Raw genomic sequence first — 14,653 nt, 5'->3', positions numbered from 1 at the left:
TACAGGTCTAATCGACACACTACACAGAAACACCCAACCGCAAACCCTCGCTCACAAGATGAGGGACTTATTTTCAACAAGACAACAACTAAAAACAAACAAAGAAAAACTAAGCAACCGGAAACAAAAGACCACCAAAGAGACCCAAGAACAAAGGCCCGGCCCAAACACCACCTCCCCCAGCAAAAAGCAAGCGCAGCAGGCAACCATTCCCGCCGCCAACGAGCCCCTTCGCCACCACGCCGCCGCCCCGCAACAATACGCCGTCGCGCCGAATCCCTCCACCAATGCACCGCCTTGTCATGCCACAACCAACTCCTACACCAACCTGACGACTCCAAACTACAAAAAATAAAATATAAAAAAAATTCGAGCTCGATCTCTGTGGTAAGCCAAGGTTTTGGAGAGGGAGCTATAAGAGCTAGATACTATTATTCCTGCCAAAATTCAAAATTCAACCAGAAAATAATGATTAGTGCAAGTGGTGAGTACTTACAACTGAGTCGGCGTGCGAACGGAAGTCTCATCAAAACCTAACCGGAAGTGAGACAAAATCACTGGGCCAGGAGAAAAGATACCAAATTAGCTTGCTAAATCAGATTGCTCCACCAGAGTTCTTAACCAAGCCGGACCATCGCATGTAAAACTCTGTTCCCCCTCTATTCCCAAGTCCCAACCTCTGAGGAGCGATGGTGGTGTGCTACACTGTTTTTACTCTTGGAAGATGAGACCATGAGCAAGTACTCAAACCTTTAACCTTCCTTGATCAAGTTTGCATCATCACTAGTCTCCATTATGGCATTTGATAAGCCTTGAGACAAAGCCAACTTCAAACCAAATAAAGCATCTAATACATACCTCAGTTACATGTGCAGAGAAACAACCATGAATTAATTGCTTTTTGCATGGCCTTGTGTAACATTATGGTCAACTTCTACTCCCCCTGTACCCTTTTGAATCATCACAATCTCCATAAATATTAACTAGAGGAAAGACAGCCACTTTGAACGAGTGCCACATAATATACTGTTTGGCAGCTACAAGCTTTGCAAAATCACTACTAGATAACACCATAGTGACATGTTGGAAAAGGTCAATAAAACATCATGGATGATAGCAAATTGAGGAATGCATTTCCTATCTCAATGTGAGGAAGAGTGAGCAAAAAAAAATATTTACTGGACCAAAAAGCAGGATCAAACAAAATAGTTGTTGATGGTAATTGTACTGATACAATGTTTATTTGCAGATGCAGTATTTGCTGCAAATATAATCTACCTATACAAACAGCTCAAATAATAGGAAAACAAGAAAAGTTATAATGCCTGTAAATTGGTACACAAAAAACTTGGAGAACATTGATCTAACCGCAGATCTTTGGATCTAGCAGAGCAATTTATTCTGCATATACTCAAATTCTTTCCAGCAGAGCCACCTAGAAGCATCCCCAAATGTAAAATTGAAAGTTCCCTATAATATAGACGAACAAGAATCAAATTAGACATTGTTAGCGACTCAAAAAGAGACTTCTCAAATATGTATATGAAAAAGAAAAAAACAGAAAATTAGATTACCACAGTACATTGTCCAAAAGAAAAAAAACCAAAAAATTACAACAGCAAATTACTACTGACCTTTTTTCCTCTATCTTTTTTTGAACCAAGTATCAATGATCAGCCTGTGAAACATCATCATGCTCAAATAAGAAAAGGAAGGGGCTCTTGGTTTTGTCAGAATCAAGATGAGATGGGTTTTCCTGGCTACTTTTGAATTGTGTTTTCTGAGCACGATTCAGGTTATTACAAAGAAAGTATTTTCCCGTCCACATTTGGTAACTTGAGGATGACACTGACACATCTCCAGCAAGGAAATTGTGTTTCTTTCCATCTTCACTACTTTCCTGCTCATACACAAGTTGGATTCCCAATTCCTTTGTCCATAAATTTAGATCGTGTCCAAGCTCGGGTCCAAACTCAACCGAAACACGTACTTCGTCTCCCCCTCCCAGATCATGTTCTCCAAACCGCCAATGGCTTAGCCATAACATGTCTTCATTCTCCTTTGGAATACCTATTGTGATAGGGGAATAGGTCCACATGAGACCCTTGGTCTCATTGCTGACTTTAAACAAGTTTTGATATTTAGCAGAACGACGAATGTCTGGGCGTCGTGCATATACAACACATGCATTTAAGCCTCGAATTCTATGATTAAGATGTGGAGGTACTATAATAGACAACACAGAGTTGCCCATTCTCCTGTGGCGAAACCAATCTGGAATCTCGTTTCCGTTGAGGTAAATGCTAGATATGCCACATTCAGACAACACCTGTTTCATGGAGATTGATGATTATGTCATCAAAAAATTACAAGCTAATTATTCAAACAGCTAGCTAGCATTTGTATCATACAAATTATAATTAAAACAAGGATACATGAGTGAGAGAGGAAGGAGAGAACCTGGAGGGGGACCTTCTTGGTTGTATTTGTAATGTAGTTGATCATTTCAACCTCAGCGTCGCTTCCAATGGATTTAAAATTGAACAGTCCCATATCTTTGATCATTTCTATGTCAGTGGTTGTCAATGGTTTTATAGTGAACAAGCTTTCAACTTCAACCAACTTCTTGCAATGCAGAAAATCAGTATCCAATGATTTGAACAAGTTTGGTAAATTTGTTATTCTTTTCAATGATTTACAAGAACTTGCAAGCAAACTCTGGAGACTTGGTGGGAGCTCTGGAAGAGTTCTGAGTTCTGTGCAGTCCTCTAACATAAGTGTCTCAAGCTTACTAAGAGATCTTATGTTTTCTGGGAGGCTCTGAATTGGGTTCCCACATAGGTCTAAATACTTCAATGAGGAGAGGATACTAAGATCACCTGGAATCTCTAATAGGTTGCAGTCAGCTAAGCTTAAGCTTCGTAAAGAACGTGGTAAATTTGATACTGAGAAACTGGTTGGTATGATATTTCTGCTTGGTACTGCCCATAATAAGAGTGATTTCCACAAGTTAGGTGATGAACAATCGTCTTTCTTCATATCACTAGCTGTCAAGAGTGACTGATTTGTTGCAACCATATTAGAATGAAGCACAAGCTTTGAGCAACCAGAAAGAATAAGTGTTTGAAGAGAACTTGACATTTTGATTCTGGTCGGAAGCTTCATCAGATTTTTGCAGTCTTTTAGATTTAAGAAAACAAGTTTCTTCAAGTCTCCAATCGATTCATCAACCTCAATCAAATTTCTGCAATTTTTTAGAATCAATCTCTCCAGGTTAGGGAGTCCTGATATGTCGGGGGTTGCTGAAAGGCCATGTGAATGACTAAGATTAAGGACTTTCAGACTTGGAAGAGACTGTCCAAGAGATAATTAAGTTATTAGCATCTATGAATGCATAAAGTTTCTAGAATACAATAATGTTCACTAAATTTGTGTGTGACAAGGAGAGAGAAATTATTCATACCTTGGTTCCCTTCCAAACACATTGCAGGCTGCTATTCCGCAAGTCAAGAACAACTAGAGTTTTCAAATACAAACTGGCTGGTATCGAATTTAAAGAGAATCCTCGCCAAGACAGCCATATCAAGTTTTTTGGAAAATTTTCAAAGCCTTGACTGAAATGTACATTATTGAGTAGGAGAACTTCAAGGTTGTGCATCTTTTTGAATGCCTCTATTTTGAGGTCAACCTCATCTGACGCTGGAGTCGTGTTGGCTGAGGAAAAACTAAATAATTGCCAGGTGAAGAGACCAAGTCGACGCCGTCCTGAACAATTTCCATCATAATCATCAACACGACGTCGTTTGCTGTTACTTCCACTAAATAATGTTTTGGAAGACTCATCTTGCATCAACATAGAAAGGTCAAGCATGATGCCCTTAACAGTTCCAGTACCCTGCTAAAAAAACCAGAATATTTGGTAAGGGATACACAACACATTATAATTCATCAAACACATATGCAGATTATGTTTCTTACAGTTCTTTTACTCAAAATATTGAAGGCATCTTTGTGCCACACCCTACTGCGTTTCCCAGGGTCCTCAGGTGATTCTTCGCGAATAATTCCCCTTGCCATGTCTCGAAGCAAATGATGCACTATCAACTTGTTGTCTTCATTAATTTTCACTAGACATCTATCAACCAGATTTTGAATTCCAATCACTGTGTAGAATTTAAGGTTGTCCAGTACTGTAATTGAAAACTCTTTATTCTTCCCTCTGAAGAAGCATGCTATATGAAGGAATAAGTTTTTGTCATGATCATCTTGCAGAGAGTCAAAACTGATTCTAAGAATTTTTTGAATTTCTCCATCTGGAATCTCACATAGCTTCTGTAATGCGCTTTGCCATATATCTATACTTCTGCCAGACAAAGAAGATCCCAGAACTTGCAGAGCTAATGGAATCCCTCCACAATGTTTTACAACGGGTTTTGAAAGATCAATGTAAGCTTCAATAGGATGGGCTTGTCCAAAGGCGTGCCAACTGAGGAGCTCAAGTGATTCATGCTCATTCAACTCTTGAACCTTAAACATTGTGTTAACTTCGTGAGCCTTTAACAAATGTTCATATCTGGTTGTTAAGATTATCTTACTTCCTGGAACAAACCATCTGCGCATTCCAATAATTGCATTAAATTGGTCTGAGTGGTTCACATCATCAAGAACAATAAGAACTTTCTTGCAACATACAGCATCTTTTATCTTTCGTATTCCTTCATCAATGTTGTATATTTTCTTTGTTTTCCCCTTTTGGAGATCTGAAAGAAGATTTCTTTGCAAGCGAACCAAACCATTCAGCTGTTCTGAAGTTTCTCTAACATCAGCAAGAAAGCTGCTACCTTGAAATCTATGGGAATTCAAGTTATAAGCAGCTTTGGCAATAGTGGTTTTGCCAATTCCACCCATTCCATAGATCACAGCCACACCAACATCATTTGACCCATCTTCTAACCACATGTTTATACCTCGCACACGATCATCTATTCCAATTGCATACGGAGCAATGTTTAAGACTTTGGAATCCAATTTACTTCTGATTTCTTCAACAATATCTTGGATAAATTGTGATTCATACCTACAAATTATAGATATAAACCATACATATGTAAAGCATTTTTCTTTTTCTGATAGAAGACTGCATTAGCTAAAGAGATATATATATATATATATATATATATATATATATATATATATATAAAGGACATTAAACAGTTTATATAATAAGCTCACAAAGAAAAGTGTGAAAGGTAGATGAAAGAACACAAAACAAAAATCTAAAAAATTCCAAAAAGCATTCCCAATGCAAATGGCCAAATTAATTGTTAAAATAAGACCAAATTAACAAAGCTGAGAACCAGAGTTGTTATGAATGAGTGTAATGAATGAACAAAGCTGGAAAACGAGATCTTATGATTGAGTGTAATTACCGTTGTCCTAAAACCATTCCACCAAGATCTGCAATATCAGAAAGCGCTCTTCTCCACTCCGCAACCTTTCCCATCTCCTCCTTGAAGCGCTCTTCATGTCTAACAAAAGCTTCAGCAAAACTCCCGATTTGCTTCCTGACATGGGAAGGATCTACATCATAAAACACTGGAATAACCACGTGTGCGTCTTCATTTCTCCTACGCTCCATGATCTTTGCAAGTTCGTCCAAGCACCACCTTGATGCAGCATAGTCTCTAGACAACACAACCACAGATACCCTCGACTCTTCGATAGCTCTCTGTAACTCTGCTGCGATATTTGCTCCTCTCTCGATTTCATCATCGTCTCTAAACGTGTGGATTCCTGCGAGCTCCAAGGCCCTGTAAAGATGATCGGTAAATCCCTTACGTGTGTCCACACCTCTGAAACTCAAGAATGCATGATAAGTACACCGGTAAGGGGAGGACGAGGAAGAAGAAGAAGCATCCAACTGTGTGCTCATGGCAAGCCACTTAGAAATTTAAACTCTGTCAGTAGCTTATGGCTGGATGGAGGAAAGAGACTGCAAGATACAAATTATTGCAGAAGAGAGATCAAAGAGATCAAAAAAATAAAATAAATAAATAAAATTAAAAACAAATTATGGGAATAATGAGATAAGAGAGAGGAAGAAAGGAGCACTTGTTCTTGTTGAGTGCTTTAATATAACAACCAGATTCCACTAGCTAAATTGTTGGTGCCTTTTTATTAAAAAGTAATATAAAAATATCTTATCGGATCCCTCTTATTTGACTATTTGTTACCCACGTGTTCTGTCAAGGGAAGAAGCAGAAGTTTGAAAAGGAAAAGAAAAGTTGAAATACCACTTACGAATCACATTCTTTTTCATGCATGTTCATTGAAAAATTATTTATAGATGAAAGTGTGGATTGTAAGAAAGATGAGAAAATTTCAATCCACTAAAAAAATGAAACCAAATTGCAAGAACGTTTATAGCCTATCATAATAATTTGCTAGTTGGGTTAGATTAGTAATAATAATTTGCATGTAAGATCTAAATCCTTTGCAAGAAAAACCTGCTAGTTAGGTTAGATTAGTAATAACAATTTGTATATAAGATCTAAATTTCAAAGACTCTTACAGTCTTACTTATCATTTCCCACAGTCGATTGACATTTGTGCTTGTGGGAAAAAGTAGTTAATTTGCTGCATTATATTTTAATGGTGTGCAATGTAGATACCTCCACTAGTACGGCTTGTTTTCTATGTCACCGCATAAGCAATACCCTCTTAGTGAGCCCACAAGTCATGGTGGGACCCAGCCGCGATATAGATCTCGTACCTCGATACTCAAGCTACTCCGTGGTAGTCGGAAGCCGCCAAGATCTTGTCAGGAAGCCACTGTCCCGGCATTGCTGAGATGCCTCCATGATAAGCTTTCTACACTAAAATAAGGACTTTGTGTCCCACATAGAAGAAAATGTAAGGGAATGAGCCCTCATTCCCTATAAAAGGAGACTCCTTTCCACTTACTCAATCATTCCATTACAATCCTCATGTAAACCTCTTGGGCCGCAAGGCCCAAACACATAGTTAGAGATTTCAAGTTGACGTAGTCTCCTGCTAAAGCAGGAGAGGAACCACTCTCTCTTACTCTCTCTAAAGCTAACTAGAGTCTCCAACTCCAAAAGTTAACATCAGCGCCGTCTGTCGGAAGTCGATATAATGGCTTCGTCACTTACCATGCATTAAGTCAGCTTAACAGAGCTTAAAGAAATTTCTTCTTTGAGTTACTCAATCTTCTCTGATCACTAATCTCTTTAAATCATCATCAACCTCAGTGCATGTAGCCTTGCTTAACGCAAGCGTAAAAAATAATAAATAATAAATAAATAAATAAAATTGAGCGACCTGGGCGCCTAGCCTTATGCCAACGTCAAGCGGCACACTAGCCTTTTATGGCAACATCATTTTATATTTCTCAAAAAAAAAAAAAAAAAGTAACGCTAACTCTGGATATCCAGAAATTTTCTCTGGGCACCCACGTGGAAAACTCAAGATGCTTCTCATTAGCACCCAAAGACTCAAGCGACGTTATCATCTTCTTCAATCATGATCCCATGTTCTTCGATCAGCATCAGCTATTGGCATAAAATCCTTGATGCGGCTCTTCGATCAGCATCAGCATCATCGCTCAATTCTAGTATCAGCATTAGCGGCCAGTGAGGCCCAACTTCACTAGCAAGTGCCAGCGATCACTAAAGCCAGGCAGCAACTCATCACCCTCGCTACGACAAATCTTAGCAGCCGATAACGCAAGACCGTCACCACCAAGCGTTGGCGCACGTCTCATCCACTCAAGCCAACAGCAGTGCCAGGCACCGCCACGCGCTTAGGAGCTCCACAACAACGCCAACAGTATCAAGCTTGCTTAACGAAAGTCTAAAAAAACAAAACAAACAAAAAACAAGAAGAAGAATCAGAATAAGAGGCCGACTTCAGCATCACCTCGTCACTGCCAGACCTTGCAGCGGTAATTGGCCTCCAGCACCAGCCAGCGCTAGCATCCAACAGCCAATGCTAGCATCAGCTCTTACGCGCCAGTGCCAGCACGCCGATACGCCAGTAATTACGCTGCAACTAGTGCTAGCGACGCTAGCGGCAAGAGCCCTCGAGTGCCAACGAGGCTAGCGGCTAGCAAGGCTAACGCCCCGCCAACACCAGCGGTTTTCTCTTCACACCTTGACGTTTTCTCAAGATACCCATCCATTCCCTCTGAACGTCTAGCAAGAAAACTCTTTACCAGACATCTACAATGACGCTGCCAGTCCTAACAGACCACAGTCCTCTCTCAAGAGAACAAAACGACATGAAAAAGCTAAGTTTCTCATACTTTTTGCTTGTCTATCATTGATTTCATCATATGTTTACACATATACTTACTGCATAGACAGAGCCATGATTCACCCTTGGTAGTTTCATATGTTGTTGATCAAATAACTTGGATACACATGTATATTCATGCACACCTCCATACTCTTATCCATAATCGTGCTGCACATGTCGACGAAATTAATTTTATGCCACATGCATAAACTCTCAGTTAGACAGCTCATGTATGCACACAGCCATAGTTTTAAATCAGATACTGTTACTAATGTAATATTGACTATTAAAAAAAAATAATAATAAAACTCAACATTTTTTTCTTTCAATAAAAGGCTAGTGTGGCTACCCTCAAGCCTTGATAAATGAAAGTATAAAACTATCGAATATAAGGGGAGGACATAGAGCCTAAACCCCTTATTATAATAAGCATCTAGAGACCACCCTGATATACTATCAGGAGACTCAATCAAATAAAGGTATTCAACCACGCAACAACTAGCAAGAGTGATCTACTGGCTACTCCATTTGTTTTGACATAGCAGTGACATAACAAAAAGATAACTAGATACAGACGAAGCATAATTACCAAAAGCATAGCTTTGCTACCATGTTGCCGCCGGAAGATAAATCTAACGACACTTAGTTTCACCCTACCACTAGGCAGTAGCTACCATTTAACGAAGTAAGGAACTCGACACCAACTAGACAAGCAAAGTAAACATGAACTAAAAACCAAATTGGCCTGACTGGGCCCAGTGCATGATAATCAGCACAAGACCTATCCAATGGGGTAAGGAGATCACCCCAAACCACAATTTCTCTCCACCCATTGTACCACCACCTGCACTGGACCATCCTGCCGCCGAACTCCCACCGTTGGATCTCTATCGTGGACATCCCTCCGAATGCACCGTCATCAACTCTCCAAAAACCCTAGTTGGGTAGCAACCAGTCGAGCGCACCACAACCCAATTCAGTCCTTCCACCCTGCCATCGACATTCCTCCGGCATCTATATCCCTCCGCTGCCTCGCATCCATTGACGCTTCTGATTCCAGCTTTCAAGCAGTGATCCAATCTGCCCTCTACCATCCTTCAGCCATTGCAAGCCTTCCAGACCCGCAGCGTTATCTCTTTCACACAATCTCATCATGGATCTCAGGTCATCGTCCACACAAATAGCCAAGAGAGGCCCAATCACCATCCTGTCCGACGACCACGTCACGAGGATGAGCCGCCAGATAGAGAAGAAAAGCAGAGTAGCGGTGCTATAGGAACTAGGGTTTTTTCTCTCAGAGCTTCAATTCCTTTCTTTTAGCTATGGTGTGTGTGTGTTTGTGTGTGTGTGTGTGTGTGTATAATAAAAATCAGCATCTTTTATGACCAAAGAAAAACCCCAACCTCAGAGTAATAGTTAAAGACCAGACATTAGTTTGATATGTTAGGCCTTCTCCGATAGTAGAGGCTATATGGCTAATTCTCACTATTTGACGCTAATTTCATCTCCAACAAAAGCCCACAAGAGGATTAAAGGGCCAATTTAAGGGTCAAAGTGCCATGGAGAGGGTAAACTTGGCCATAATGATATCCCAAATCGCTTAAGTAAATGAAACCAGCAAATGGTGAAGAGAAATCAGAGAATACCACATGCATGTGTTCTACAAGTAGAAGACCAATGATGTTGCAGTTAGCTCAAGTGCTATGTCATGTGACATGGTACTATTGGTCATGAGATGAAAAATTATAGAGATGATTAACCGTTGTAATTAATTTCTTTTTGTTGTAGAGAATTGGATAATTGTATTGTATTCATCTCACCATGAGGTTTATATAGGGTTACATCTTGTATACAAAAGGCAATACATAATAGTTATACTAATCAATCGCACATTACAAGTATGTCATTCGCATACATTACCAGTCTGTCAATCGCATACATTACGAGTCTGTCAATCGCATACATTAAGCAATACCTATTGCATGAATAGTCATTATCATTTACAACACTCCCTCTTGGATATTTCATGTCAATAGTGTTGTCTCTGCTATGCGCTTCTAAGTTACCTCGTCAAAAACTTTGCCAAGTAATAAAAACCCTGTGGCAAAAAACAACCTTGGTCGAAGGAGAAAAAGAGCACAATGCGCGTAAATGTGGAGTAGTCGGCATCCTTCCACACTCCCCATTGTGTCGCTCAAACTCGGTGATGACGTTTTGATCGTTAACTCACTAAAAACCTTGCCAGGCCTGTGGGACAAAAATAACCTTGGTCGAAGGGCAAAAAGAGCACAACACGTCCTTCACTCTTCGAAATCGAATATGTAGACATCATACCTTCCCCTAATGTCAAGGTCTCCCCCTGATTTCTACAATTATGGGAGTTCGGATAACTTTCTTAATCCGATGCTCTTCACATGTTTCTCGAAGGTGGATTTAGGTAATGACTTGGTAAACAAGTCCGCGTCATCATCCTCTGAACGGATTTGATTCACTTCAATATTTAGAAGTGTTTGTTGTTGCTGATTGTAAAAGAACTTACGCGATATATGCTTGGTGTTGTCCTTATGATGAAACATAACTTCATTTGCTCAATACAAGCTGCATTATCTTCATAAATGCATGTAGGTTCATCTATGGTAGACTTCAAACCACAAATTCCTCGAATGTGTCTAATTACAGACCTTAGCCATATGCATTCTCGCACAGCTTCATGTAGAGCGATAATCTCCGCATTATTTGAGGAAGTAGCAACAAGGGTCTGTTTTGTAGACCTCCAAGATATTGCATTGCTTCCCACGGTAAATACATAACCCGTTTGGGAGCGACCTTTGTGAGAGTCAGAGAGATACCCTGCATCAGCAAAACCCATCAAGACATCGTTGTCATTTTGATGGAAGGGAGGAGGAGCACGGAAGGTGGCATTTTGCCTTGTGGAGTCCGATCCCACACTTCCGTTATTTCTTTTCTCTCTGTACGGATAGAACAAGCCTATATCAATCGTACCTCTCAAGTATCGAAATATTGTCTTTATGCCAATCCAATGGCGGCGTGTTGGTGCAAAACTGCGTCGAGCTAACAAGTTCACTGCTAATGAGATGTCTGGTTTTGTGCATTGAGATAAGTACAATAATGCGCCTATTGAACTTAGATAGGGCACTTCAGCCTCTAACAAGTCTTTGTCCTCATCCCTTAGACGAAACGGATCTTTTTCAAGATCAATACTACGACCGATCATGGCAGTACTCACAGGCTTTGCTTTATCTTCATTAAAGCGCCTTAATAATTTTTGAGTATATGCTGATTGATGGATCATAATCCCATCAGTACGGTGCTCGAGTTCAAGTCTGAGGCAAAACTGTACTTTCCCAAGATCTTTCATCTCAAATTCGGATTTCAAGTACTTAACAGTTTCCTTTAACTTATCTAGAGTTCTAATTAGGTTCATGTCATCGACATAAACTGCTACAATTGTAAGTCCAGAACTTGTCTTCTTTATAAACACGCATGGGCATATTTCATTGTTGACATATCCCTTCCCAATCAAGTAGTCACTTAGACGGTTATACCACATCCGTCCGGATTGTTTCAATCCATATAGTGAGCGTCTCAATCTTATTGAAAACGTGCTCCGTGGTTTAGAGCCACTTGACTTGGGTAATTGAAGTCCATCTGGAACCTTCATATATATCTTTGAATCTAGATCCCCATAGAGATATGTTGTAACCACATCCATAAGCTGCATGTCAAGTTTTTCGGAAACTACCAAACTGACAAGGTAGCGGAACATTATAACGTCCATTACGGGAGAATATGTCTCCTCGTAGTCGATTCCAAGGCGTTGTGAGAAACCTTGCTCCACAAGGCGGGCTTTGTATCTAACAACCTCATTTTTCTCATTACGCTTTCTAACAAAGACCCATTTATGGCCAACAGGCTTTATACTTGGGGGTGTCAGCGTTATAGGCCCAAATACTTGTCTCTTTCTTAGTGAATCCAATTCAACCTGGATCATATCTTTCTATTTAAGCCAGTCTGCTCTTCGTTGACATTCCTCAACTGAGCGAGGTTTGATATCGTCGTGTTCTATAATTCCTTGAGCAATAGAATATGCAAACACATCATCAAGGATAATAGAATCTCGATTCAACGTCTCATGTACACTAGCGTAATTCATGGAGATCTCCCTATTCCCTGGAATTGGTTCTAACATTGGAGCATCCCCCAATGATGTCTCTTAGACATAACCATAATCTGGAATATCTTCATGAGACGGGTTATTTATGTCGATGATTAATGGATCTTTCTGTGCCAAACTCGCTTTCTTTCTCGAGTGAGAATCCATGGAACCTTTGGGCCTCCCACGTTTCCTTGCTGGGAGCCCGGCCTGAGCCACATTGCCATCACTATTAGTGGTGGAGGCGCCATGCCCAATACCCCTTAGGGTGGCGCCATGTCCATGATTTTTAGGGACATCAATCCTTGCAGGCACGTTTGCAGCAGGTATATGTGATCTTGTCACTTTAGCGATATCAGAAAAAGCATCAGTCATAGAGTCTACTACGTTCTGAAGATCAAGAATTCTCCACACTTCAATTTCGGATTGTGCGGTTCGGGGATCAAGATGAGACAAAGTAGGGACAGACCACGACAATTCATGTCGTTCCTGTTGAACATTATTATTCCTATCTCCCCCTAACAACGGGAAGACTGTCTTATCAAAGTGACAATCCGCAAAATCTAATGGTAAATAGATCACCTGTCAATGTTCTAAGTAGCGGATAATGGTTGGAGAGTCATATTCAACATAAATGCCTAATCGTCTTTGAGGACCCATTTTGGTGCGCTGTGGCGGTGCAATTGGTACATAAACTGTACACCCAAATATGCGTAAGTGTGAGACATCAGGCTCATATCCAGTAACTATCTGGGACGCAGAAAAGGGTTGAGTGGTAGTAGGCCTCAGACGAATGAGCACAGCTGCATGCAATATGGCATAGCCCCAAGTAGAAACAGGGAGATTGGTGCGCATAACCAATGCTCTAGTGACCATTTGAAGTCTTTTAATGGCAGCTTCTGCGAGATCATTTTGGGTGTGAATATGAGGAACAAGGTGTTCAACCTCAATCTCAATGGACATGCAATAGTCATCAAATGTTTTTTATGTAAACTCTCCAGCATTGTCAAGATGAATTTACTTAATGGGATGATCAGGGTGGTGAGCCCTTAATTTAATGATTTGTGCTAGGAGTTTAGCAAATGCAGCATTTCTTGTGGACAATAGCATGACATGTGACCATCGTGTCAATGCATCAACCAACACCATAAAATATCTAAATGGTCCGCAAGTTGATTGAATAGGTCCACAAATATCACCTTGGATTCTTTGTAAGAATGAAATATTTTCTTTAGTGTCATTTGAATAGGACGGTCTCGATCCTAAAGTTGCTAAAGAACAGGCTTTGCAAAATGAAAGATGGGCTTTAGAAGCAACTAGGGAAGTATCCGGTTGAGTCACGAAGTCACAATTGACTTTAGAAGTAAAAAAAGGAACCAAGGAGGTATTGGTGGCGTCAATACCACTTTTGGGCCGCAGGGGGTAGGCGGCGCCGGCCTTACCTTGGATCGAATTTTGGTTCTGACTTCTTTTCGTTTTGAAAAATGGATGTCTGTGTGAAATCTTTAATATACGGATCATCATATCACGACCTAGGTGTCCCAAACGGTCATGCCAAAGCCTATATGTGTCAGAATCCCATAAGTCATCTCTCATGACATGGTTGGATTCAATAATTCAAATAGTAGTTGCATACAACCCATTAGAGCGACACATAAATTTCTCTAATACTTTTTTATGTCCGTAGTCATTAGAGGTGATGCAAAGGAACTCTTGTCCATTCTCACAATGTGTTTCCACATGAAAACCATTGGCTCTTATATCTTTAAAACTCAATAGAGTCCTTCCAGCCCTAGGAGCATATAGAGCTTCAGTGACATTAATACTTGTGCCATTTGGTAACATAAATTGAGCTGGTCCTCGACCATGAATCAATTGTGATGGTCCACCCATCATAGTCACAGAAGATCGACTAGGCGTCATCCATAGAAATAGTTGCCTATGTCACAATATAGTATGTGTGGTGCCACTATCAACAAGGCATTCCAACTCTCCAGGAAACATACTGAAAAATAATAAAGTTTGGAATTAAAACATGTCCATGACATCGAATAATAATACGATACTTTATTAATAAAGATAGCCAATGATTACATCAAAGGTCCCAAAAAGTCTAATCCAAAATAAAATCAAACTAAGACACATTGTAGTCACTCTATTGGT

At 40.1% G+C, this 14,653-nt stretch overlaps 1 protein-coding gene across 2 annotated transcripts; it reads right to left on the bottom strand.

Moving 5' to 3' along the window:
- Window positions 1–1,158: 1,158 nt before the first annotated feature.
- LOC112198400 (disease resistance protein RPV1) lies at window positions 1,159–6,131 on the bottom strand. Of its 2 annotated transcripts, none has more exons than XM_024339513.2 (6): window positions 5,430–6,131; window positions 3,979–5,077; window positions 3,464–3,898; window positions 2,461–3,354; window positions 1,635–2,329; window positions 1,159–1,470 (listed from the first exon to the last, which is right to left on the bottom strand). In XM_024339513.2, exons 1-5 carry the CDS (start codon window positions 5,930–5,932, stop codon window positions 1,667–1,669), a joined length of 3,594 nt encoding a protein of 1,197 aa, XP_024195281.1. In that variant the 5' UTR covers window positions 5,933–6,131; the 3' UTR covers window positions 1,159–1,470; window positions 1,635–1,666. The 2 variants fall into 2 exon arrangements, with proteins under 2 accessions (XP_024195281.1, XP_024195282.1); XM_024339514.2 differs by having other exon boundaries at window positions 3,464–3,895.
- Between the last annotated feature and the right edge of the window lie 8,522 nt (window positions 6,132–14,653).

Source organism: Rosa chinensis, chromosome 4, assembly GCF_002994745.2.
Source record: "Rosa chinensis cultivar Old Blush chromosome 4, RchiOBHm-V2, whole genome shotgun sequence".
In the NCBI taxonomy this organism is placed as follows: Eukaryota; Viridiplantae; Streptophyta; class Magnoliopsida; order Rosales; family Rosaceae; genus Rosa; species Rosa chinensis.
The sequence above is the reverse complement of the archived record's forward strand: the minus strand, read 5'-3'. Positions and strand labels throughout refer to the sequence as shown.

Excerpts from the sequence above, each read along its gene's own strand:
- LOC112198400 (XM_024339513.2), bottom strand. The coding sequence starts at position 5,932 with ATGAGCACACAGTTGGATGCTTCTTCTTCTTCCTCGTCCTCCCCTTAC. Across the intron at positions 5,078-5,429 it reads GGAATGGTTTTAGGACAACG|GTATGAATCACAATTTATCC; the intron begins GTAATTACACTC and ends TATAATTTGTAG. Across the intron at positions 3,899-3,978 it reads ATATTTTGAGTAAAAGAACT|CAGGGTACTGGAACTGTTAA; the intron begins GTAAGAAACATA and ends TGGTTTTTTTAG.